General features: G+C 42.1%; 1 protein-coding gene across 2 annotated transcripts in view; it reads right to left on the bottom strand.

The window, feature by feature from the left end:
• Positions 1–5,552: 5,552 nt before the first annotated feature.
• CMTM8 (CKLF like MARVEL transmembrane domain containing 8) overlaps positions 5,553–24,844 on the bottom strand; it is a 96,569-nt gene continuing 77,277 nt past the window's right edge. The window contains exons 2-4 of one of the 2 annotated variants that reach the window (XM_073568710.1): positions 19,290–19,463; positions 6,967–7,086; positions 5,553–5,938 (exon numbers count right to left, since the gene is read on the bottom strand). In XM_073568710.1, the coding sequence (XP_073424811.1) occupies positions 5,861–5,938; positions 6,967–7,086; positions 19,290–19,463 (372 nt within the window). In that variant the 3' untranslated portion in view covers positions 5,553–5,860. The remainder of the gene's footprint in view (positions 5,939–6,966; positions 7,087–19,289; positions 19,464–24,844) is intronic. The other variant, XM_073568716.1, reaches the window with a different exon arrangement.

Raw genomic sequence — 24,844 nt, 5'->3', positions numbered from 1 at the left:
GTCCAGAGTTCCTTCAGCACATTCATCCCTAACACCACTGTGGGGCCATTGCCAGGGTCTCTGGCAACCAACACTACTCCTTTTTGGCCCACATCTTTGCCACACATGGTAATTTGCATCCAGACCACCCCTGCGACCAGGATGGGTAATTGGTTGGCCGCTGTCAGCTTGATCACTTGGCCCCATCGCCCCAGAAAAGTGACATCTGAAATAAATTTCTAACATCGTGGTCTCTTGAGAACCAGTATCAACTAGACAATGGACGGCCCAGCCATCCATCTCAGCCCATACGAGGGGGCAGATGGAAACTATACCTGCTTCTCTCCTTGGCAGTTCAGGCTCCGGGCGGCGTCCCCCAGCCATGGGACCCACTAGTTTAACGTCATAATGTCCAGTGTCCCCGCAGGTAAACAAATTGGAGGTCTCTCTGCTCAGGGTTGCCCCCATTCCAGACAGGGCTGGGGGTTAGTTCTGCTCCCGGAAGAGTTCGGCACCTCCAAGGGTTTTCTTTTCAAGCCGGCCCATTCTTCTTGCATGTCCTGGATTTCGTTCTGAATTTCTCCAACTCAGCCTGGCTCTGCTGCAGGCGGAACGGGCTCCTCCATGCTCCGGCCCTTCCCCGTCGAGGCTGCCATCCCTCACTCCTGCTCGCGATTCCGCCCCAATTTCTAGAAAAGACATATGCAGATTATCTCGCAAGCACTCTCGCAGGGCCTGTTTAAGCAGTGCATCCCTGAGGCCTGCCACTAGTTGGTCTTTCAAAATTACATCAGGGGGGCCCTACACCCACATTGACAAGCTTTGCGATCGCGGCGTGGATCTCTTGCAGCGCATTCATATATTGAGTCACAGACTACTCCTCCCTTTGGACGTGGCTAAACAAGTGCATTCGCAATTCACCGATATCCGTGGGGTCCCCGTGCATCTCTTCCAAGATCTGTAACACTTTGGTGAATGTATCCCGCTTGTGCGGGGGTCAGAACGTAACAGAACATCTGGCTTCCCCATTTAGGGCCATCACAGCAATCTTTGCCTGCATAGTGGGTGTCATGAGGTGCATCCTTAGCATGCCCTTAACCCGCTCAGACCAGTCCCATAACAGTGAATTGCTCCCTAAAGACAAAAAAAGTCCACAATGCAGAGGTAATAAGCTCAAAAATACAGTTATACAACAAAAGAAAAGAGCATAGATACCAAAATTAATAAATCTTTTATTTTTTCAAATATTAACCCCTTCCCGACCTTTGACGCCACATACAGTGGGGCAAAAAAGTATTTAGTCAGTCAGCAATAGTGCAAGTTCCACCACTTAAAAAGATGAGAGGCGTCTGTAATTTACATCATAGGTAGACCTCAACTATGGGAGACAAACTGAGAAAAAAAAATCCAGAAAATCACATTGTCTGTTTTTTTTTCATTTTATTTGCATATTATGGTGGAAAATAAGTATTTGGTCAGAAACAAAATTTCATCTCAATACTTTGTGATATATCCTTTGTTGGCAATGACAGAGGTCAAATGTTTTCTGTAAGTCTTCACAAGGTTGCCACACACTGTTGTTGGTATGTTGGCCCATTCCTCCATGCAGATCTCCTCTAGAGCAGTGATGTTTTTGGCTTTTCGCTTGGCAACACGGACTTTCAACTCCCTCCAAAGGTTTTCTATAGGGTTGAGATCTGGAGACTGGCTAGGCCACTCCAGGACCTTGAAATGCTTCTTACGAAGCCACTCCTTCGTTGCCCTGGCGGTGTGCTTTGGATCATTGTCATGTTAAAAGACCCAGCCACGTTTCATCATCAATGCCCTTGCTGATGGAAGGAGGTTTGCACTCAAAATCTCATGATACATGGCCCCATTCATTCTTTCATGTACCCGGATCAGTCGTCCTGGCCCCTTTGCAGAGAAACAGCCCCAAAGCATGATGTTTCCACCACCATGCTTTACAGTAGGTATGGTGTTTGATGGATGCAACTCAGTATTCTTTTTCCTCCAAACACGACAAGTTGTGTTTCTACCAAACAGTTCCAGTTTGGTTTCATCAGACCATAGGACATTCTCCCAAAACTCCTCTGGATCATCCAAATGCTCTCTAGCAAACTTCAGACGGGCCCGGACATGTACAGGCTTAAGCAGTGGGACATGTCTGGCACTGCAGGATCTGAGTCCATGGTGGCGTAGTGTGTTACTTATGGTAGGCCTTGTTACATTGGTCCCAGCTCTCTGCAGTTCATTCACTAGGTCCCCCCGCGTGGTTCTGGGATTTTTGCTCACCGTTCTTGTGATCATTCTGACCCCACGGGGTGGGATTTTGTGTGGAGCACCAGATCGAGGGAGATTATCAGTGGTCTTGTATGTCTTCCATTTTCTAATTATTGCTCCCACAGTTGATTTCTTCACTCCAAGCTGGTTGGCTATTGCAGATTCAGTCTTCCCAGCCTGGTGCAGGGCTACAATTTTGTTTCTGGTGTCCTTTGACAGCTCTTTGGTCTTCACCATAGTGGAGTTTGGAGTCAGACTGTTTGAGGGTGTGCACAGGTGTCTTTTTATACTGATAACAAGTTTAAACAGGTGCCATTACTACAGGTAATGAGTGGAGGAAAGAGGAGACTCTTAAAGAAGAAGTTACAGGTCTGTGAGAGCCAGAAATCTTGATTGCTTGTTTCTGACCAAATACTTATTTTCCACCATAATATGCAAATAAAATGAAAAAAAAACAGACAATGTGATTTTCTGGATTTTTTTTTCTCAGTTTGTCTCCCATAGTTGAGGTCTACCTATGATGTAAATTACAGACGCCTCTCATCTTTTTAAGTGGTGGAACTTGCACTATTGCTGACTGACTAAATACTTTTTTGCCCCACTGTATGTAGATCTCCTCTGTTATTTCATTGCCTCTTTTTGTGGCTCTAAAAATAATTTTTCATATTACATAATTTTTAATATTTGAAAAAATAAAAGATTTATTAATTTTGGTACCTTTGCTCTTTTCTTTTGTTGTATAAGTGAATTGCTCCCTGTAAACTTTGGGCGATTGCCGAGCATGGCCCCCAGCGGTAAGCTGGTCCTTAGGACACCCACAGCCGCTTGGTCTGCCACCTCTGTGCCTGTGGACTGCATCCTGCCGACTACGCCAAGTGTAACCAGGTTGTGGGATGCAGTGACAGGCAGAGAATTCAAAGTTTTATTGGCAGGACCAAATAAACATTAGTTTTACCAAAGGACGTGTACAGTAGGGTGTAGTCTAGCAGGAAGTGGGTCTCACCCTCAAGGTCACAGTGTGGGCAGTCTGTCCTCCCTGGGCTTGTAGCTCTGTCTGTGCCAGCCGGACTCGATGGCCCGATTGTGGGCACTGATTCTATACCAAAAAATAAACGACGGAAAAAAAAAATAAATAAATAAAAAAAAAAAAAAATAAACAAAGAAATGTCCAATGATTGAATATACAAAATAATTTTATCTGGTATTTGTTCCCCACCCCACCTTATGGCCTGTGTATTTCATAATAAATATTCTGTATATTGAATCATTGGACACTTGTGTTTTTTTTTTTCATCGTTTATTATAATTTCCAATTTGTCCCTTGCACTGTCCAATGGTGCACACATGGTGGTGATATTTCTTATGTTTATTGAATTATTCATTGTGTGCACCTTGCCTTGAATTTTTTGTGTGTTTAATCTTTTGCACAAGTCGCTTCTTTACTTTAAGGTTATGGACCTTAAAGCCAAGGAACAGTCCTGGCTAGGCTGGGTAAATCAACTGTTCAGTAGCGGTGGGTCTAATACCAACGGCTCAGATGGTCAGGCATCTGTTGACTTCAACTTTACCATTAAAAATCTTTTGTATAAACGGACACGTTTATGGTGGAATAAAGCATTTCTTCAGAACTATATTACTAAAGATTTGATTCCTAGGGCTTTACGGATAAGGGTCATACACTCATCATCTTCACTGGGGAATGAGGGTATTTCTATGCAGCCGCGCGCTCCAGTCCCAAGTGCCGGATATTGACATGCGAGACTTGTGGGGGCTTCTTGCAAGTATGATGCCAGCCTTAGGCCACGTTCCCACGCTCAGTATTTTACATCAGTATTAATAAACCAAAGCCAGGAGCAAGTGAAAAATGTAGCACAGGGGTGCACGTGTTTCTATTATACTTTTCCTCTGATTGTTCCACCTCCGATTTTGGCTTACAAATGCTGTTGTAAAATACTGATCACATACTGGCTGTGTGGACATGGCCTTACACTCTCGTATAGGGATCCATCCTGCCAGGAATAGTTTGATCCCAGGTATCTACTGGAGGTGCGAGTTTAGCTCGGCCACCTACTGAGAATGTTTTCCTGTCTCAGATTCACATTTTGAAAGAGGACTATAACCTTGAACCAAAATTAATAGTTGATTGGCAAGAACTTATAGCACCCATATTCTTCACGGTTCATAATTCCCTAAAGTTCCAGTTGCCGAAAAAAATCCCAAAAGCATAATGCTGCCTCCACCACACTTAACTGAGGGTACGTTGTTCTTTTGGTGATATGCAGTGTTGGCTTTGCACAAAACATACCTTTTGGAATTATGGTCAAAAAAAGTTTAACCATGGTCTCATAACAGATTATAAAACATGTTTTCCCACATGCTACTGGCAGTCAAAAGTAGGTATTAGCAAAACAACCAGGATTAAGGTTTTCCTTTGACCTGTGGAGCAAGGTGGCAAGACCTTACAGACATATGAAGAATATGGGTGATTGTTGTAGCATACATTACCCAATTAATATCTGCCAGAAATTTCTGCAGCTCCTTTAATGTTTCTTTAGGACTGTTGACATTACGTTAGAGTGACGTCCAGGTCTACGTAATGTCACTTATCTCAAATTCAAGACACTTTCATGACAGTCTTCACAGTATCCCATAGTATATCTAATGCCAAAGAATTTTTTTATAACCTTATCCTCACTTGATAGCAAAGGGAACTCATCGTTGAAAGCGGTGTTGTAAGTGGTTGACGGACCATAGATTTTGCTGTAAAATTCAACTAAAAAAAATAAGAGTCAGGAAACTCCTACTAGAACAGCTAAACTTTATATGGATTTAATCAGAATCACTGTATCTGATATCAGCTGTGTACTGACTACTATTTAACGTGAGTTAAAATGTGATTGGCCGATTCTGAACACAACCACATCCCCAATTATTATAGAAGACAGTGTTCACACTATGCAACCACATTATTTCTGAATGGATTTGTTCAGACTATGGGTGACATTAAGATGGAAAAACTTCTGAAATTTTTATTTTTGGTAGGATTTTCTTTTACATGCCAAAAACTTTTTATAGGGTTTATATTCTATATACACAGTGCAGAGATGTCTTTGCATCAAGACAAGGAATCCTACATTGCATCCATAATATTAATAAATAATACACATCATTCATAACTATTGTGTGAGCCTCAAATTACCTTGATAACGTTGGCCTTCAGTCATTGCCATGCCGGTTAATAAAATTGAAATGTGTAATATGCAATGAACATACAAACAAGTGGCAGCACGCCATTTTTCCCCAAGTTCTTTTATTACAGCTTTTTGTGGCACAATATATATTTGAACCAAGTAATTTTTCACGTTAGGCGTTAAAGTACAGAACTTAAAAAAGAAATCAATCTTACAAACACTCTCTAGGCTTAGGGAATAAGTATTGCAAATATTTATGCCCTCAAATTCCATCCTCTGTATATTAATAACTACTCTGTAAATCTAAAACACTAAATATTATGGAGCTGAAATTATTTTGTAGTGCGGCTTGCACAAAGTCGGCTTTCTGCAATATGAAGGATTTGACAGATTGTGAGCAAGAAAATGTCTTAATTCCTTGTCCTCCATGACTGAAAACTGAAATAGGTGCTTATGCCATAACACACTGTGACCATGAATGCAAAAAACTGTAAAGATAAAAGAGGGGGGAAAAAAAAAGGAAATATTCAGTTTTTAAACAAAACATGCAAACATGTTCACACACACATGAATACCTTGTCATAAAAGCTAGGCCTGATTCCAATTAAAAGTGGACTATTTGCCCAAAACTCATTTTTAATCAAGTATTTCATATTTTATTTAATTGAATGTACTTTGCACTCAGTGGATTTTTGTTTAGCAGCATGTACAAGAGAAATGTACCAAAAACTTTGTAAAAAAAAAAAAAAAACATTGCAAACGCTCAGCAAAACCTGCTTTTTTGACGTTGGTCTTTTATTGCCAAGAGCAGATTTCGCATGTGAAAAAAAACACGCATCAAAAACTCAACGTGTGAACATAGCCTTAGACTCCTCGTGTGACTAACCAAAGTAAGACTAGATTTATAAAATATATTACATTTTAGAGGTGTTGTAATATCTCGCTAAATGGGTAAAATTGCAACGTGCTTGTAAATATTTGCGTAATTATAAATGCTTTCCATTCTCAAGAGTGGAACTGTATTGTATTGAATGTGGCTGGTTTGCTAGGCAAGGAACGCACTGTTACAAATGTTTTGTTTTAGGGTTTGCAAGCGCTGCTCTGAAAGTAGCCAGATCCAGTTAACATCTATGCCCCGGCACTTCTCCATGCTACAGAGCCAATGCTGCTTCTGCTTGCAGCACAGGATAATGTACATCCATGCAAGTGGTCCAACTATTCTGCTGGACAGTACCATCAATCATCAGCAGCACATTGTCTCCCGACAAGCAGGGAGGCTGGGGAATGGTGAGCTTCTGAAGACTGAAAATGAGACATATCCTTTAAATCTACCAGTTTGCAAATAATTAGTGCAGTGACATCAGACAATGGGTGTCATTGAAATGATACACGCCAGTGTTGGGTGATGTTTAGGGAGATGGGAGAGGAAGGAAACTAATGTAAAACTATGCTTTACTCAAATAGCTATAAAAAAAAGTATTCATTTAGAATTTTGTACAATTTAATGTTCACTCACTGCAGATGCCGTCCAACTATTGTAGTTGTGATGCTGGTGAACATCGTTGGTGATTGAAGTTGCATCCACTATAGCAGCAATAAGGTAAAAAACAAACGCACTTCCATTAAAGCAGAGACTCTGTAATGAAAAGAAAAAATGGACGCGTTGTGATTGCTCTGTATATACATTTATACAAAATCCCTCTCCACCTCAAGTATAATAATTCACAATTTAAAAAAGGTCTCAATCTCAAAATAAAAAGTAAAACAAAGAACCTGGCATAGAAACAGGCTCCTTCACATTTTTATAATTTTGGATGGTTCATCATAAAGAGAATTTCGCTAAGCAATTTGGTGCCCAATAAAGCGATTACGACAAAGAGGGAGAACATTCTGCACATGAATCATAATTGACAACCAACACACAAAGAACAGCTCAGTCCCTGTCAGAACACCACTGATCACATCACATTTATCCCCTAAGTGACCACCAATACGTCTTTTTATTGACCTGCAATATAAGAGACTAGCATTCCCATACAGGCGACAATCCTGTAGCTGTCGGCTGTCCACTATAGCTGACAACTTGCTGCATCAGCCACGACCAGTGTTGGTACTGACTATTGTAGTTTAACCCCTGCTGTAAATAGTGACTACAGCATGTAGATGGTTAATAGAGTGGCAGATCCTTCTTAAACCCCATCGGCACCCTGAGATTTTGATCATGTGGTACTGATGCTTTCCATGGCAATTCATGGCCAAATAATGGCCTTAATGTCTGCTGACTACAGTGGCCTGTTCAGATGTCAACATTTAGGTGGTAAAAATAAAGGTCTTCATTCGTGTTAAGCCATTTTGCATCAATTCCTGAAAAACACGTGAAGGGTTAATAAAATACCTGAAAACAATTTTGATTACGTTGAGAGGTGCTGTTTTGAAAATGGGATTTTTGGGAGTTTCCAATAAATAGGACCCCCAAAGTTACTTCAAAACTTTATAGGTCCCTAAAAAAAAAATATATAAAAGTTTTGTAAATTTTTGTAGTGGATCAACACAGCAGATGACATGGCTCCCCAAACCATCACTGATTGTGGAAACTTCACACTTGACCTCAAGCAGCTTGGATTGTGCGTCTCTTCACTCTTAAGGCCCTTTTACATTTAGCGATGCACCAGCGATCCGACCCGGTCAGGATCGCTGGTGCATCGCTAAATGATCGCTAGTGAGCTTTCATACAGAAAGATCTCACAGCGATGCAGCAGCGACGCAGCGCACGATACTTACCTTTCACACACAGCGATCCTGGCGTCCTCCCGCCCGCCTCCACGCGTCGCTCGTCGTCACAGCAGGAAGCCCCAGCAGGAAGCTGACGACGAGAAATGGAGCCGCCCAATCTCGTGCGATCAGCGGTGGACAGCGGGGGAGCCGGTCGTTGGTATGTATCACACATAGCGATATCGCTAGCAATATCGCTATAACGTCACAAAACCAGTGACGTTTTAGCGATATTGCTAGCGATATCGCTTAGTGTAAAACCCCCTTTACTCCAGACTCTGGGACCTTGATTTCCAAAGTCTAGTGTGAAGTTTCCACAATCAGCGATAGTTTGGGGAGCCATGTCATCTGCTGGTGTAGGTCTACTATGTTTTATCAAGACCAAATTCAGCTCAGCCGTCTACCATGGAAATTTCATTCTCCAGTAGGACTTGGCACCTGTCCACACTGCCAATGACGTTTGAGTTTTCATTTGCTGTAAACCATAATCATCATCATTAACAGAAATAAACACAAAATACATCACTGTGTTTGTAATGACTATACGAGTTTCATTTTTTGTATTGAAGAACTGAAATAAATTTTTGGAAGTGCATTGCACTGCAGGGTAGATTGTAGCTGAAGGGAAGAAGAAGAAAAAAAACTCTTTAAATCTTCTGTCTGAGTGAGCTGAGTGTGACCGGAGCGCAAGTGTGAATGGTGGTAAGTGTGAGACTTGTGATTCAGTGACATTGGATTCAGGGAGTTTCCAATGGAGGAATTACTTAATTGCTGTTATATTTTATTAATACTTTTTATTTCTTTTTAACTTAACTTTTCTGTCTGGTGCAATCCCCATTAGGAAATGTGCTCCATTATTGACAATGCCATCCAGTGTACACAGGGCTGTCATCAGGGAATTACTGCCCTGACTGGCGTATGGGCCCCGTCTCTTCTGCTGATCTGTCCCCAATGGCAGGATTCTCTAGTGCAGTAACTGAACCTCTGCGTCCGAGACACAGGCTTAGTTACTCTATTGCATTGCGGGCCCGTGCAGGCCCGCACACCAATAGTTAAAGCCACCAGCCAATCGGAGGCTGGTAGTGACGTCAGCGCGCATGTTGCCGATGTATGACGTCATTGTCATTCGCCAGCAAGAGCGCGCTTGAAATGCCAGGAGACATCATCACCGCAGGAGCGCGGCCAGGTAAGTTTTTTTTTTTTTTTTTATTGAAAGCGGCAAGCCCCACGATGTTTCATCGGCAGGATGTAGACACATGGACCATATGTCTCCATCCTGCCCGGGGCATAATGGAGACATGGGGTGCAGAATTGTAGACCCGGAGGGGCAGGATGGAGACACGGGGGGCAGGATGGAGACAGATGGTGCAGGATCATGGGGCAGGATGGAGACAGATGGTGCAGGATCATGGGGCAGGATGGAGACAGATGGTGCAGGATCATGGGGCAGGATGGAGACAGATGGTGCAGGATCATGGCACAGGATGGGGAGATCATGTGAGGCAGAATGGGACATCACATGGGGGCAGGATAGGAGAACATATGGCTGGAGCCAGGAATGAGACACACGGGGGCCAGGATGGGGGATATTATTACCATAGGGGCCAATTAAGAGATATTATTACTGCAGCGATGTATTTTATTTTTTTAGGATACAGTTTTAAATAGGGGTGGGCAGTCCTCTTACTGTGCAGAGGAACACTGTCACCTTTTTTTGCGATCTGTGCTGGATGAAGATTAAATGCAAAGATGAAGGACTTCACCTAGAGACGTCACTGGTGAAATCATTGTGTTACCTATACAGTGACACTATACACTGTATACGATATACAGTGGTCCTGTGTAAAATATCACCAGTGATCCCTGTATTACCTTTACATTATACACTATATACAGAGTTCCTGTGTATAATGTCACCAGTGATCACTATATTACCTGAACACAGACACTGCATATTAAGTACAGATCTCCTGTGTATAGTGGCACTTATGTTGACATGAGTTATGATTGGGTCACCGAGGAGGAAAGCAAGATGATCAAGCTAAGCCACAGAAAAACAGAGAGGTTGGTACCTAAGCGGATTGCAGACCCCTGATCCTATCCACACAACTAGCAGTAGCCATGGAGCGTACCTACGATGATCCTAGACGCCTCGACACAGCCGGAGAACTAAATAAGCCTAAAGCAAGAAAGGGGAAATCTAAACTGCCCCAGAGCAGACCCCAAAAGAATAGATAGCCCCCAAACATATATTGTCGGTGAGACTAGATGAAAACACAAATGCAGGTAGGAAAATAGACTGAGCAAACGATGGGGCCCACACTAACTAGACAGGACAGGAAAGGAAAGACTGTCTGCAATCACGCAAAAAACCCTGCAAAAAATGCCCAACGCGTCTGATAAAAAAAATACTGAAGTCACTAGACTTTGCCCACTATATCAGCACTCTGGTATATTCTGAACGCAGAGCAAAAAGAGGCCAATCTAATAAGGGACAAAAACAAACTGGCACAAGCAGTAACATAAGGATGGAAATTCAGCACAGCCGGAGCTTGCTGACCACACAAAAACTGAAATAGACAAAACCAGATCAAAACGTAAACAATAGCAAAAGAACACTTAGCTGAGCATGCAGGGACTGAGCTGGAGACCTCAGGAGGCAGGAAAAATCTCCAGCAGGGATAGAGGGAGTCGGCTGTCTTAAATCCAGTCAGAAACTCCAGATCTCCAGTCATCCTCCTCATTATCAGTTGGCAGGCCTCTGTTAATTAGATCAGCTCCATTACCTCCAGTAACCACCAGAGGGAGCCCGGAAAGAAAACTCCCGACCCCTCTGTCAATATAACCAGCTCCACTACCTTCACTAATAACCAGAGGTAGGCCAGAAAGTGAATTCACAACAGACATGAGTATTGTGTTTTTATTACTGATCAGTATTGTGGTATTCAGTCACTATGTGGTGGTAATATGTTGTCTGGCCATGGAGTGGCGGCATTTGTTCCTTGTATGTGTTATTATTTGGTCACTATGTGGTGGTAATATGTGGTCTGGTCATGGTGTCATGGTTTTTGTTCATTGTATGTGGTATTATTGGTCACCATGTGGTAATATTTGACCTGGCCATGATGTGGTGGTATTATTGGTCACCATGTGGTGGTAATATGTGGTCTGGACATGGTGTGGTGGTATTTGTTCCTTGTATGTATTATTTGGTCACCATGTGTTGGTAATATGGTGTCGGGTCATGGTGCGGTGGTATTTGTCCCCTGTATGTCACATTATTGGTCATTTCATTTTAAAAATTGATGTGAGCACGTTGTGTATTTAGAAGCGCAGATACTGGATCTAAATGTGCAGCAACACTTAGATCCATAGACAATATGGAAAGGAGTCTGCTGCTCACTGAGCAGATGTTCAACGGGATAGATGTGGGGGAGGATGGTAGTAAGGAACTGCAGGGCAGTCAGGCAGCTAGATGGGTGACAGTTAGAAAGCAGGGTAGAGGGAAGAGTGCCAGGGAGGCTAGTCCTGATCTGGCACACCCCAATAAGTTTGCCATGTTGGCAGCTGAGGGGAGTGTCAGTACAGAGGTAGCACTGCTGCAGCAAGGCATGTCCTCTGAAAGCCGGAGGAAGGTCTACTCCAGTAAGGGGGGGGATAGGAGAGCAGGGCAGGCCAGAAAGGTGTTGGTAGTGGGGGACTCTATTAGGGGAACACATTGACAATCCCTGTCTTTGTGACAGATTGGCCTAACAGTGTGCTACCTACCTGGCGCTCGAGTCCGACACATCGCTGATCGGGTTGACAGATTACTGGGAGGGGCTGGAGAGGATCCAGCGGTCATGGTGCACATTGGCAAAAATGACAAAGTTAGTGTTAGGTGGAAGGTCCTTAAAGATGATTTCAGGGAATTAGGCCGCAAGCTTAAAGCAAGGACCTCCAAGGTGGTATTCTCTGAAATACTGCCTGTATCACATGCCACACCAGAGAGGCAACGGGAGATTAGGGCGATAAATAAGAAATTGGTGTAGGAAGGAGGGGTTTGGGTTCCTGGAGAACTGGGCCGACTTCTCAGTTGGCTACAGGTTCTACGCTAGGGACGGGCTGCACCTCAATGGAGAGGGTGCAACTGTACTGGGGGAGAATGGCTAGAAGGTTGGAGGAGTGTTTAAACTAGGGATTGGGGAGAGGGTATTCATTTTATAGGAGGGGAAGATAGTGCAACTAGAGACCTGGGCACAAAAAGAAATTGGGGGTGGCGTGAGGGGTGGGGTTAGAACAGTTAAGATTTTAAAGAATAGAGGTAATGAGAGATACATAAAGTGCATGTATACTAATGCCAGAAGCCTCACCAACAAAAAGGTGGAATTAGAATTAACTTTGTTGGAACATAATTATGACATAGTTGGGATATCTGAGACATGGCTGGACGAGAGCCATGACTGGGCTATTAATTTACAGAGTTAAGAAAAAAAACAAAAAAACACTAATACATATCAATTCATGAAGTCAGAAAAATGTATATGTCTATTTTCTGGACAAACAGTAACCGTGGACACTCCAATAGATATAGATCCTACAAACAAAAAAATGGAGCAAAAAGTCCAACTGCATATATATGAAAATATCAGAAAATTTTATTAATCACACAAATGACATACAAACTAATAAAAACAAAGCGTATCCAAATGCTCATGTGTGAGGACACACAAAACACTGTAATAACAGTAATAGGCAAAACTGCCAAACCTCCATATAATAAATATATAAATAATTTTCTCTCTCTCTCTCTCTCTATATATATATTAGTGAATGTTGTTACAAAGCAAGCTTTCGGACATAAGCAGTCCCGAAAGCTTGCTTTGTAACAACATTCACTATTATTTGTTAGCCATTAAAAGGTATCATACCCACAAGATTCCTATTTTGTTTCTCTCACTGAGAGCACTTTATATATTTTTTTCTACTGGCTAACACGGTACCAAACCACTTTTTTCGTTTTGTCAGACTAATCTGATGAGTTTCTATGAAGAGGTAAGTTCCGGACTGAACCAAGGGAACGCAGTGGACGTGGTGTACGTGGACTTTTCAAAAGCTTTTGATACGGTGCCACACAAAAGGTTGATACATAAAATGAGAACAATGGGGATAGGAAAAAAATGTGTACGTGGGTTAAGAGCTGGCTCAGGGATAAGAAATAAGGGGTGGTTATTAATGGAGCACACTCGGACTGGGTCGTGGTTAACAGTGGGGTCCCGGAGGGGTCGGTGTTGTGCCCGCTTCTTTTTAACATTTATTAATGACCTTGTAGGGTGCATACAGAGTAGAATTTCAATATTTGCAGATGACACTAAACTCTACAGGGTAATCAATACAGAGGAGGACAATTTTATATTACAGGGAGATTTATGTAAACTAGAAGCTTGGGCTGATAAATGGCAAATGAGCTTTAATGGGAATAAATGTAAGGTCATGCACTTGGGTAGAGCAAACAAGATGTATAATTATGTGCTTGATTGGAAAACACTGGGCAAAACTGTCACTGAAAAAGACCTGAGTGTATGGGTGGACGACAAACTCACATTTAGTGGCCAGTGTCAAGCAGCTGCTGCAAAAGCAAATAAAATAATGGGATAAATTAAAAGAGGCATAGATATTCAAGAGGAGAACATAATTTTACCTCTGTATAAGTCACTAGTGCGACCACACTTAGAATACTGTGTACAGTTCTGGTCCCCAGTGCTTAAGACAGACAAAGTTGAACTAGAGCGGGTGCAGAGAAGAGTGACCAAGGTTATTAGAGAACTGGGGGGTCTGCAATACCAAGACAGGTTATTACACTCGGGGTTATTCAGTTTGGAAAAACGAAGGCTTAGGGGTGATCTTACTACAATGTATAAATATATGAGGGGACAGTACAAAGACCTTTCCAATGATCTTTTTACTCTTAGACCTGTGACGGGGACAAGGGGCATCCTCTACGTCTGGAGGAAAGAAGGTTTAAGCATACTCACAGACACAGATTCTTTACTGTAAGAGCAGTGAGACAATGGAACTCTCTGCCATATGATGTTGTAATGAGTGATTCACTACTAAAATTTAAGAAGGGACTGGAAGCCTTTCTTGAAAAGTATAATGTTACAGGTTATATAGACTAGATTCATTAATAGGGCGTTGATCCAGGGAAATAGTCTGATTGCCATATGTGGAGTCAGGAAGGAATTTTCTTCCCCAATGTGGAGCTTAGTTTTCGCCGCATAGATTTTTTTGCCTTCCTCTAGATCAACATGTTAGGCTATGGGTTGAACTAGATGGACTTAAAGGGAATCTGTCACCTATTTTTTCGAGTATCAGCTGCTGGCACCACCATCAGGGGCATTCTGTAATGCTGTGTATAAGTCCCTGATGTAACCTGAAAGATAAGAAAAATGAGTTATATTATACTCACCCAGGGGCAGTCCGGTTTTGATCCGATGGGTGTTGCCGTCCGGTGCTTCCCATCTTCTAACGGTGATGTCCTCTTTGCTTTCCGTCGTGGCTCCTGCGCATGCACACTGCTCTGCCCTGTTGAGGGCAGAGCAGAGTCGTACAGTGTGCAGGCGCCGAACCGGACCGCGACACCCATCGGACCAAAACCGGACCCGGACCACCCCTGGGTGAGTATAATATAACTCATTTTTCTTATCCTTCAGGTTACATCAAGGGCTTATCTACAGCATTAAAGAATGCTGTAAATAAGCCCCTGACGGCGGTGCTGGCAGCTGATACTTGAAAAAATAGGTGACAGATTTCCCTTTAAAGTTTCCCTTCAACCTTAAATACTATATTACTATGTTAATTTACTTTTCAATGATATTCTGATTTTGTGAGATGCACCTGTAGAATTAATACTAGCAGAATTTTATTTAGGGTTCAACCAAATTGTTTTAAAAGTACCCCTAAATATATGGGTCTTCTACACAACTTTTTTGGATGCGTTCTGGGATGCCAAATATATAGTTTTATTTAATAGCAATAATGTACATATGATTAACTGGGTGACTGCCCCAACCTGGCTTTCCCAATGTGGGTCCATCTTATATGTATTAAACTTGGTAACATTTTCCCTTTAAGAGGATAGAAAAAATTCAAGAATGTAGTATGTAAATCTTAACTGAAAAAATGACACTTATTAAATTTACATTTCCTTAAAATTAACAACCCACTCTCTAGCTTCCATTGAAAATCAGATTTTGTGTGTGGGTAGGAAGAGCTGAGAGTGTGAATTATTAAAAATAATGCATCAAATGAGTCATGGCCTAATTCTTTCACATTAAAGATGAGAATTGAGTGCTGGATGACTAAGAAAATCCCACTCAACCATCTTCTCCCCAGATTTAATTGTTGTGGTCTTAGAAGGAAAGGCAAAAAACGCAATACATGTATGTATTCACATCTTCAAAGTGCATTTAGATATGGACACATTTCTGTATAGTCACAAAAAAAACACTATATTCTACATTTGCAAGACAGTAATCAGCGATGCAAAAATATAGGTTTAGTATTTAAGTGCAAAGCTAAAAAGAGAAGCTTCATTTGTATGTAAACATACAGTGGAGTAGGAGTGGTCGAAAAAAATCATACTGTCCTACATTCAAAAGGCTACTCTCTCTGAAAGGCCATAGATCCTTAGATCTATCTATAAATCCATAGATTCTTCAGAGCATACAATGACCAAACGTATTAAAAAGTTTTCAGGTTTAATATAAAAATACAGTGCTTACAAGAAAATTTATAAAAAAGGGAAAAAAAGCAAAACAAATAATCAAAACCATTCTAAAAGTAAAAATGGCAAAATAAATATCTAAAACTTTCAGTTTAAAGGCATTCTTATATTTCCTTGAGTGCAGGAGGAAGGTAGTATGGATCACAATCAGCTTAGGCCAAACCTCACATGACAACACCTTACCACTGTTCAGTCCATTTTTTATATGTCTGGTCCTGGGCTTTTTTCCAGGACGGCCTATATGGAATTAAAATCACAGGTCTGTAACTGGATTGTGGGTTAATTAGGGGCCAGTAACTTCCCTATCAAATACATTGTTTCTTCCAACAGCCTATTTCCTTACATTAGATGTCCAGCCTGGCCACAATGGACCATCTGCACAAGATTGGAACCCTTGGCTCACCATGTGGTGTCAGGAATGACACCTTTTGTAGTCTCAGTGAAACCATTTGCCCCATTGCCCTTTGTGTAGTCTTAGGCTACTTTCACACAACCGGAGTGTGGGGTCCGGCGGCGTGCAGTGAAAAGCCGGGCCGCCGGATCCGGACTGCAGCCGTGACACCGGATGTGTATGTGGTGAGACATACGGCTCGGACACGATTTAAAGGAGCCGCAGGAGGAGGTGGACAGAGGCAGCCGCTGAGAGACAGCTGCTGAAAGGGAGGTGAGGTGAGGGGAGGGGAGGAGAGGAGACAGAGGAGAGGGGAGGGGAGAGGAGAGGGGGGTGGAGAGAGAGAGAGACATGGGGGGTTAACACTTTGTGTCCAGGCGAGAGACTCTTTCTCTCTTGCCGGGCACTTGTGGGGTTAACCCCACAGAGAGATCTCTCTCACCCAGACACTTAGTGTTAACCCCACAAGTGCCCGGCGAGAGAGATCTCTCACAAGTGTCCGGGTGACAGAGAGAGATCTCTCTCTCGCCGGGCACTTGTGGGGTTAACATTCACAGAGTCTGGGCATGCGCTGTGGAAAAAGCCGGTCCGGCGCTGACAAAAAACGTTGCAGAGAACGTTTTTTGCAGATGCCGGACGGCTAATTTTTGCCGTGTCCGGCAGCAACCGGACACGACGCATAACCATCCGGCATGAACCGGACACGACGCATAACCATCCGGCACGATGCGGCGACCATGAAAGCTTATGGGACAAAACCGGATCCGGTGCTGGATCCGGTTATGAAAAATTTTGCCGCATCGTGCCGGATTACAAAAACCGGATGTGTGAAAGAGGCCTTAGGGTCCCGTTTCACTTAGGGATGCACCAGCGATCCCGACAACGATACGACCCGGTCAGGATCGCTGGTGTGTCACTAAATGGTCGCTAGTAAGCTGCCAAACAGGCAGATCTCTTCAGCGACGCAGCAACCATGCAGCGATCCTCGGCAGTCGTTGGTACCTTGTCACACAGCAGCTTTTCTGAAAGATTACAGCCTGCGTCCCCGAATTCTGAGTCGCCAACAAGGTCGCTCGTCGGGTCAAACACAGCGATGCGCGCTGGCCAGCGGGACACAGACGATGAAAAAAATGGCCCAGGACATTCGAGCACGATCAGTGATAACCCGCGCGGGGGGGTTTTTCCGGTCGCCGCTGCGTGTCACATGTAACGAGATTGCTGGCGCATCACAAAACCAGTGACACTTCAGCGATCTCGCTACGTGAGACGGGGGGCTTTAATCATGTGAATGGCAAACTTAACATTTAGGTTAGTTTCCAAGAGAAAAAGGTCGCGCTCTGTGGGATAATGATGAATGTTTATTGACACTGAATTACATGTCAAGTCGGAGATGTGAAGGAGAGTGTGTCAAATGGCTGACTATGGCCGTTTCACGCTACTCGAGCGCTTCCACGGGTCACTTGGACCCGTGGAAGCGCTCGAGTAGCGTGAAACGGCCATAGTCAGCCATTTGACACACTCTCCTTCACATCTCCGACGTGACATGTAATTCAGTGTCAATAAACATTCATCATTATCCCGCAGAGTGCGACCTTTTTCTCTTGGAAACTACATTCATCTAGCTATGAGGTCAAGCACCCGGGAGTCCTGGATGTGAGCTCTCTGCCTGCTGCCAGCCATGGACCTTAACACGGTAACAGCGGTGCCGTCCGCTCTCTTGCATTGACTTCATTAACATTTAGGTTATTTGACTGACGTTATAATTTCGCTTACAGTACATAACAAAAATCTCCATTGTTGCCTACGGCAGCCAATCACAATACATTTCACTGTTTCAGCGTAGATCAGGACCAGGCACATTTTCGAATTTTATCATAAAATATTCACGTTCCAATACTCAAACAATTTTTGCCTCTTCACAGTATATGGAGATTAATTTTTATGTAATTCTTACATTTTTCTTCTTTATTCAACAGGTTTAGAAAAAAAAAAAAAAAGTGCTTTATTCCCCCCCCACACTGTGACCATATAAGGTCTTAAAAGACCTAGTTGATTGCGTTTGCATTTCAACATTGCATACCAATGCGTTCCCATAGCTGTGTATGCGTTGTTTTGACGCACTTCAACCGCAATCATCCGCATATTTGGCGCCTTGAAAAATGCAACATGTTTTGGTTACCGCACACCGCGAAACGACGCATGCATACTCATCCGCAAGCGAACGCGTGCAAACGCATGTTCCTGCGTACACCATGTTAAAGATATGTACACATGACGCATGCGGATCAAACGTTGCGCACAGATACACAAATGTGAAACCAGCCTAATATATTTTTTTTTAGTTGCTACTTTCCCCTGTAAGTGAGGCTCGTATATTAGTGCTTCCTACACAGCGCTTGTTCAATACTGTATAGATAGCAATCAGGAAGGCAGATGTAATAAACCATTTCCGCCTTCTCTATGGGGCTACCAGCTCTTGCAGCTGCATAATCTTGTGCAAGCAGCTTACTACGCATTGACTTTTTAGAATGTTTAGAAGTTATCTCCCCGATTCCTTAAAGCGATTATGCCAGAATTGTGGTCTAAATCACTTTATAAAGGTCACAAGTCTTTGCAAAACGCTGAGATGGGCAGTATGGATGTGGTACGGGGGTGTGACGCCACAACTAGTCTAATGCATGATGAGTTGTGGCACACGTTACGGTAGAAATAATGCTCCAGTCTCAATATTTTTCTCAGAGCCCCCACAATATTTCATAAATTTGAAATGCTCAGAGCAGAAAGTGACAAATAAGTAGAATCGTGTTGTAATAGCCAAAAATTTAACTTTTGCTTTGTAATGTCAGACATTGGAATACGTATACAAATCTTAATACATTTAATGCAGCAAATATTAAAGAAACGCACTTACTACTATTGTCCATGGAACTTTGTGGATTCTGGTATGTGCTCCTGTAGCATGTATAATGAAAAGAAACGCAGTCAGGACCCAGTAAAATACAGCTACAAACATCACCCAGCCAAAGGCAGGAAAATGGAAATATTCAGAACCCGCTATTAGAGCCCAGACCAATAATCCAAAAACCTAAAGGAGAAGCAGAAAGTAAAATAGATCAGATAATTGTCTTGATCTAGTTTTAAACTGAAAACTATATAAAATAAAGTGATAAAAATCTTTAAAACGATAGAATTGCAACCAGCAGAGACGTCTAGGCCAACCACGGTAGTTGGCAACTAAACGTCTTATGAGAAGGGTTGAAGAAAATTGCATGCAAGCTCACTGCAATTTGTTAATGAACCAGGAAGAAAACAAATAGCAATGGCCCAAAGTCCAAGCTTAAAGCATCCCAATGCACATGTGTAAATAAACCAAGAAAAAAAATGTGCATGATATAAGTGCCAATAAAAATAATATAATCTAAAATGCCAACATACACAAAAAATGGGTGGGGGTGATCTTTCTGTATAAAGCCAAACTGGGATGAGCGGTACCCGTAACACAATACAGTAGAATGTCATGCATGGGTGTAATTGACGAAGGAATCCTCTCAAACTCATGGAAAAGAAAAAAAATAACTACAATTTGCCATGGACCATGCTGCTGATGAAGGCTACTGAGATGCTATAATCTGAAGTGATGAGACCAAGATCAATGTTTTTTGGAACTAATGGATTAAAAACTATACGGCATTGCAACGGTGGAGTAAAAAAGAAAAATCCATGGTGCCTACAGTGAAACATGGTGGAGACAGTGTCCTTATGCAGAGCTGCATGAGTGCTGCTGGTGTCCAGGAGCTACATTTCATTGATTATATCGAATTCACAGATGTACTGCTCTACATTAAAAGAGAGCAGGCTACCCGTTTTTTCTTTCCCCATATCTGTTTTATTAGACTTAGCAGACTTTCATATAATGTGTTTGGGTGCCTTTAAAAAAGTAAACAGTGACATTTTTTATTTCATAAATCAATAGTACACAAGTATCTTATTAGATAAATCTGCTTCTTTCTCCTCAATTGTTCTTTAAATTCTCAAAATTTTCAATACACAGGTAATTGTGCATGTTCAGAATTTGAGTAAGGACAGACCCCTATAGACCCAGAAGATGTCAATTGTGTCGTCATCTTCTAGGCATTTTTTCCATCTAAATATGAAAGTGCAAAAGGGGTTGTCAGGCATCTAGAGGAAAAAATATTGTAGGGCATTTTCTAGATGATGGTTTAATAACAGTCGCAATTTATGCAGTCACTGTATAGATAGTTAGGTTATACATATGTTATCCTTCAGTCTAAATGCTAAAAAATACTTTTTCACTATATAGTACAAAGAATGTCACTTTTTATCCATGGGCATGAAAATCTTCAATGTAGCAAACATGCAAGCAGGACAATACTCGGTTCAACTGTACAAGAATCTAATTAATTGAAGAGACTCTTGATTTAAACCACATTTCTTCCCAATGAATGGATACAATGGCCCAGAAGATAAATAAGTAGTTACACGGGATTCAGAAAAGAATTGCAATGACACCCACGCACACTTTTCATTATATATGTTATCTTAATCCAATATCCATCCATAAATTAGAGCCATTCTACAAGCAATTCTGCTACGGACTGCAAAGAACGCACATTCATTCATTCTGGCGCAATGCATTCTAATTTATTTCTCAGCTGCTAAATAAGACTATTCTTCTTGATTCAGGTACGGCATTATGCGTTCTATACGGTCACAATCTTCTATACAAATGGCAAATCCTCACTAGTCACACAGCTTCTGATCCTTCCAGGAGAGCACCCACATATATAAAGCCCAACATGGAATAAGTATTTGTCCCAACATTGCATACATTTTCTTCCCCTTTCATTCAATTTCTAAACTCTCAACATCTTGGTTCCAAGATCCATTTGGAACACCACAAGTCCCAGGCAATTTAAAATGTTTGAAGGGTCAGTTTTAAACATCTAGACATTTAATATGTCCGAATGGTCAGTTCTAAAGATCTAGACCTTTAATATGTCCAAATGGTCAGTTCTAAAGATCTAGACATTTAGTGTTATGACAACTCACTGCCATCTCCCATACTCATTGCTCAAAACTAACTGGTCAGCATATGCCATTGTCGATATTAACAGCAGTATATATTATTCATATCCATATTTATTCATCTGGGAAAAAGCTAGTAAAAATATATACCGTAAATATATTTTATAAATGTAATTACAAGGTAATAAACCTGAACATGTAAAAAAGTAAAAGTGATGATTTGTCTGTCTTAGGAGAATATGGGAGTATAATTATTAGGTAACTATTAGTTGCCTTAATAATTCTGCACACAAATTGAAAAAAAAAATAAAAAATGAGAATAACCGAAACAACTAAATGTACAAAATACAATTCAGACAATTCACAAAAAAGATCAGTGACCAATATAGCACCCCCTCTTTTCAATAACATTCATGAGTCTGACAGTTTCTCAATCTGTTGACTATCAACTTTTTTTTACAGCATCCACTACATTCTCCAAAAAGCTTTAGGCCGGGATCACACTACCGTTTATGATGCAAGAAACTCACATGAGTCTCTTACATCAATACCCAGCACTGCCGCCGGCACTCAGGACTGGAGTTGCAGATGCATGTATTTCTATGCAGCTGCAGCTCCAGTCCTGAGTGTTGGCGGTAGAGCCGGGTGCTGATGCGAGAGACCCATGCGAGTTTCTCGCATCACACACGGTAGTGTGATCCCGGCCTTAGAGAGGAGCTCAGTTTTCCTTCACCGTAAAACTCCTGTTTAGAAAGGGTCTACAAGTTCTCAATAGGGTTTATGTCAGGTGAGGAATTGGTCCATGCCATTATCCTTTCATCTTTAACCCCTTTACCCCCCCCAAGGGTGGTTTGCATGTTCATGACCGGGCCAATTTTTACAATTCTCACCACTGTCCCTTTATGAGGTAATAACTCTGAAACACTTCCATGGATCCCGGTGATTCTGACACTGTTTTCTCGTGACATATTGTACTTCATGTTAGTGGTAAAATTTCATTCAAATAACTTGCGTTTATTTGTGAAAAAACAGAAATTTGGTGAAAATGTAGAAAATTTTGCAATTTTCCAACTTTGAATTGTTATGCCCTTAAATCACAGAGCTATGGCACACAAAAAACTTAATAAGTAACATTTCCCACATATATAAAGGCTTAAATATCTGCGCTCATACGTAGATCTGTATAGAGGATGAACTCGCCATTAGTATAAGGGTGGAAAACTGAGTTCAGGACAGAATAGAGAAACATTCAGAGTAAGGTACCGCCCTCTTGACACTTTCACATGACCATAAAAATCAAAAATAGCGAGGTGTACTCCAACCCACATACATAAGCGGCATATAAAAAATCACTGTTTGGAATAAACAGAAGAAACTGTCCGCATGAAGGTAAAGAAATTACCTGGAGGTCAGCAGCTTTAGGATAAAGTGATTCCCAACACAGGTCCTAATAAGGAGGGATCCCAGTGTAGAATATCGGTGTCCGGTATAGTGTCCACGGATGTTGTAACCAAATTACGAGCAGGGAGCTGATGCTTAGGGTAGTGGACGCTGTCCCGGCCGGAGACAAGCGTCCTGTCTGCAGTGCGGCCGCTACAATTAGGAGCGGTAGCGTCGCACGCAGTGTATAGCTGACAAGGTACACAGGACCTTGCGTGACGTCACAGTCACGTGATGACTCACGTGACTAGCTATGGAGAGCGGGGAAGCTCAAAACATCCAACGCGTTTCTGAATCAACGGATTCCTTCTTCAGGGATACTCCATAGCGGATAGACAGCATTTTTATACCCTCCAGCATCTCAAATTCCAATTCAAACATTGAAAGCAAAAAGCTCGATTTCGCTGTTTAACCCATTGGGCATCAGTGTGTCCATCGTGAAGATCCATTTGCTCTCCTCTTTAGACATCTGATGGATGAAATTACCTCTCCTCCAGTCTTTATTAACCACTTTGATACCTGTTACTATTATACCTTTCATTGAGCCCCCATGGTGAATTAAAAAATGGTTTGAAAGGGGGTGGCCACTAAATTTATTCTTAATATTACGCAAGTGTTCCGCTATTCTTATATATAGTGGACGTATAGTACGGCCAATGTATAATTTTCCACAGGGACAAGTGATCCCATAAATGACTCCCTTAGTTTCACAAGTAATAAAATCCTTAATTTTAACCTCCAGAGATTTATTTGTAATGGACAATTGCTTTCTAAGCCCTAGTTTCCTACAGGGACCACATTTTCTACATGGGAAAAACCCTTTTGGTGGTGTATACAAATGAATATGATTCATTGACATGGGTTTAGGAATAGAGGGGGCTACTGCGTTACCAAGGTTGTTTGCCTTCCTGAAGACAAATCGGGGATGAGTTGGTAGCGTTTCTCCAATCACTTTATCATTCTTCAATATATTCCAATGTCTATTAACAATCTTTCTGAGAATTTTACTATTGGCATTATACTGCATAATTATGGGAATATCCTCGATAGTGGGAATATATTGAAGAATGATAAAGTGATTGGAGAAACGCTACCAACTCATCCCCGATTTGTCTTCAGGAAGGCAAACAACCTTGGTAACGCAGTAGCCCCCTCTATTCCTAAACCCATGTCAATGAATCATATTCATTTGTATACACCACCAAGGTGCTGGAGGGTATAAAAATGCTGTCTATCCGCTATGGAGTATCCCTGAAGAAGGAATCCGTTGATTCAGAAACGCGTTGGATGTTTTTTGAGCTTCCCCGCTCTCCATAGCTAGTCACGTGAGTCATCACGTGACTGACGTCACGCAAGGTCCTGTGTACCTTGTCAGCTATACACTGCGTGCGACGCTACCGCTCCTAATTGTAGCGGCCGCACTGCAGACAGGACGCTTGTCTCCGGCCGGGACAGCGTCCACTACCCTAAGCATCAGCTCCCTGCTCGTAATTTGGTTACAACATCCGTGGACACTATACCGGACACCGATATTCTACACTGGGATCCCTCCTTATTAGGACCTGTGTTGGGAATCACTTTATCCTAAAGCTGCTGACCTCCAGGTAATTTCTTTACCTTCATGCGGACAGTTTCTTCTGTTTATTCCAAACAGTGATTTTTTTATATGCCGCTTATGTATGTGGGTTGGAGTACACCTCGCTATTTTTGATTTTTATGTTCATGTGAAAGTGTCAAGAGGGCGGTACCTTACTCTAAATGTTTCTCTATTCTGTCCTGAACTCAGTTTTCCACCCTTAGGCCGGAGTCACACTGGAGAGGAATACGGGAGAGTGAGAGGCGCTAAAAGCACGCATTAGACACAGACAAATGATTCTCTATGGGGTCCCTCGCACCAGGCGTATATTTCTCCTCCGTATCCTACGCTCCGTGCCACTCGCAGCATGCTGCGATTGTCAGCGTACTACGCCCGTAGTACGC

Source organism: Dendrobates tinctorius, unplaced genomic scaffold, assembly GCF_039654945.1.
Source record: "Dendrobates tinctorius isolate UK_male_01 unplaced genomic scaffold, ASM3965494v1 ptg000005l, whole genome shotgun sequence".
Taxonomy (NCBI): Eukaryota; Metazoa; Chordata; class Amphibia; order Anura; family Dendrobatidae; genus Dendrobates; species Dendrobates tinctorius.
Note: the sequence above shows the minus strand (reverse complement) of the source record. Positions and strands in the feature narration are given on the sequence as shown.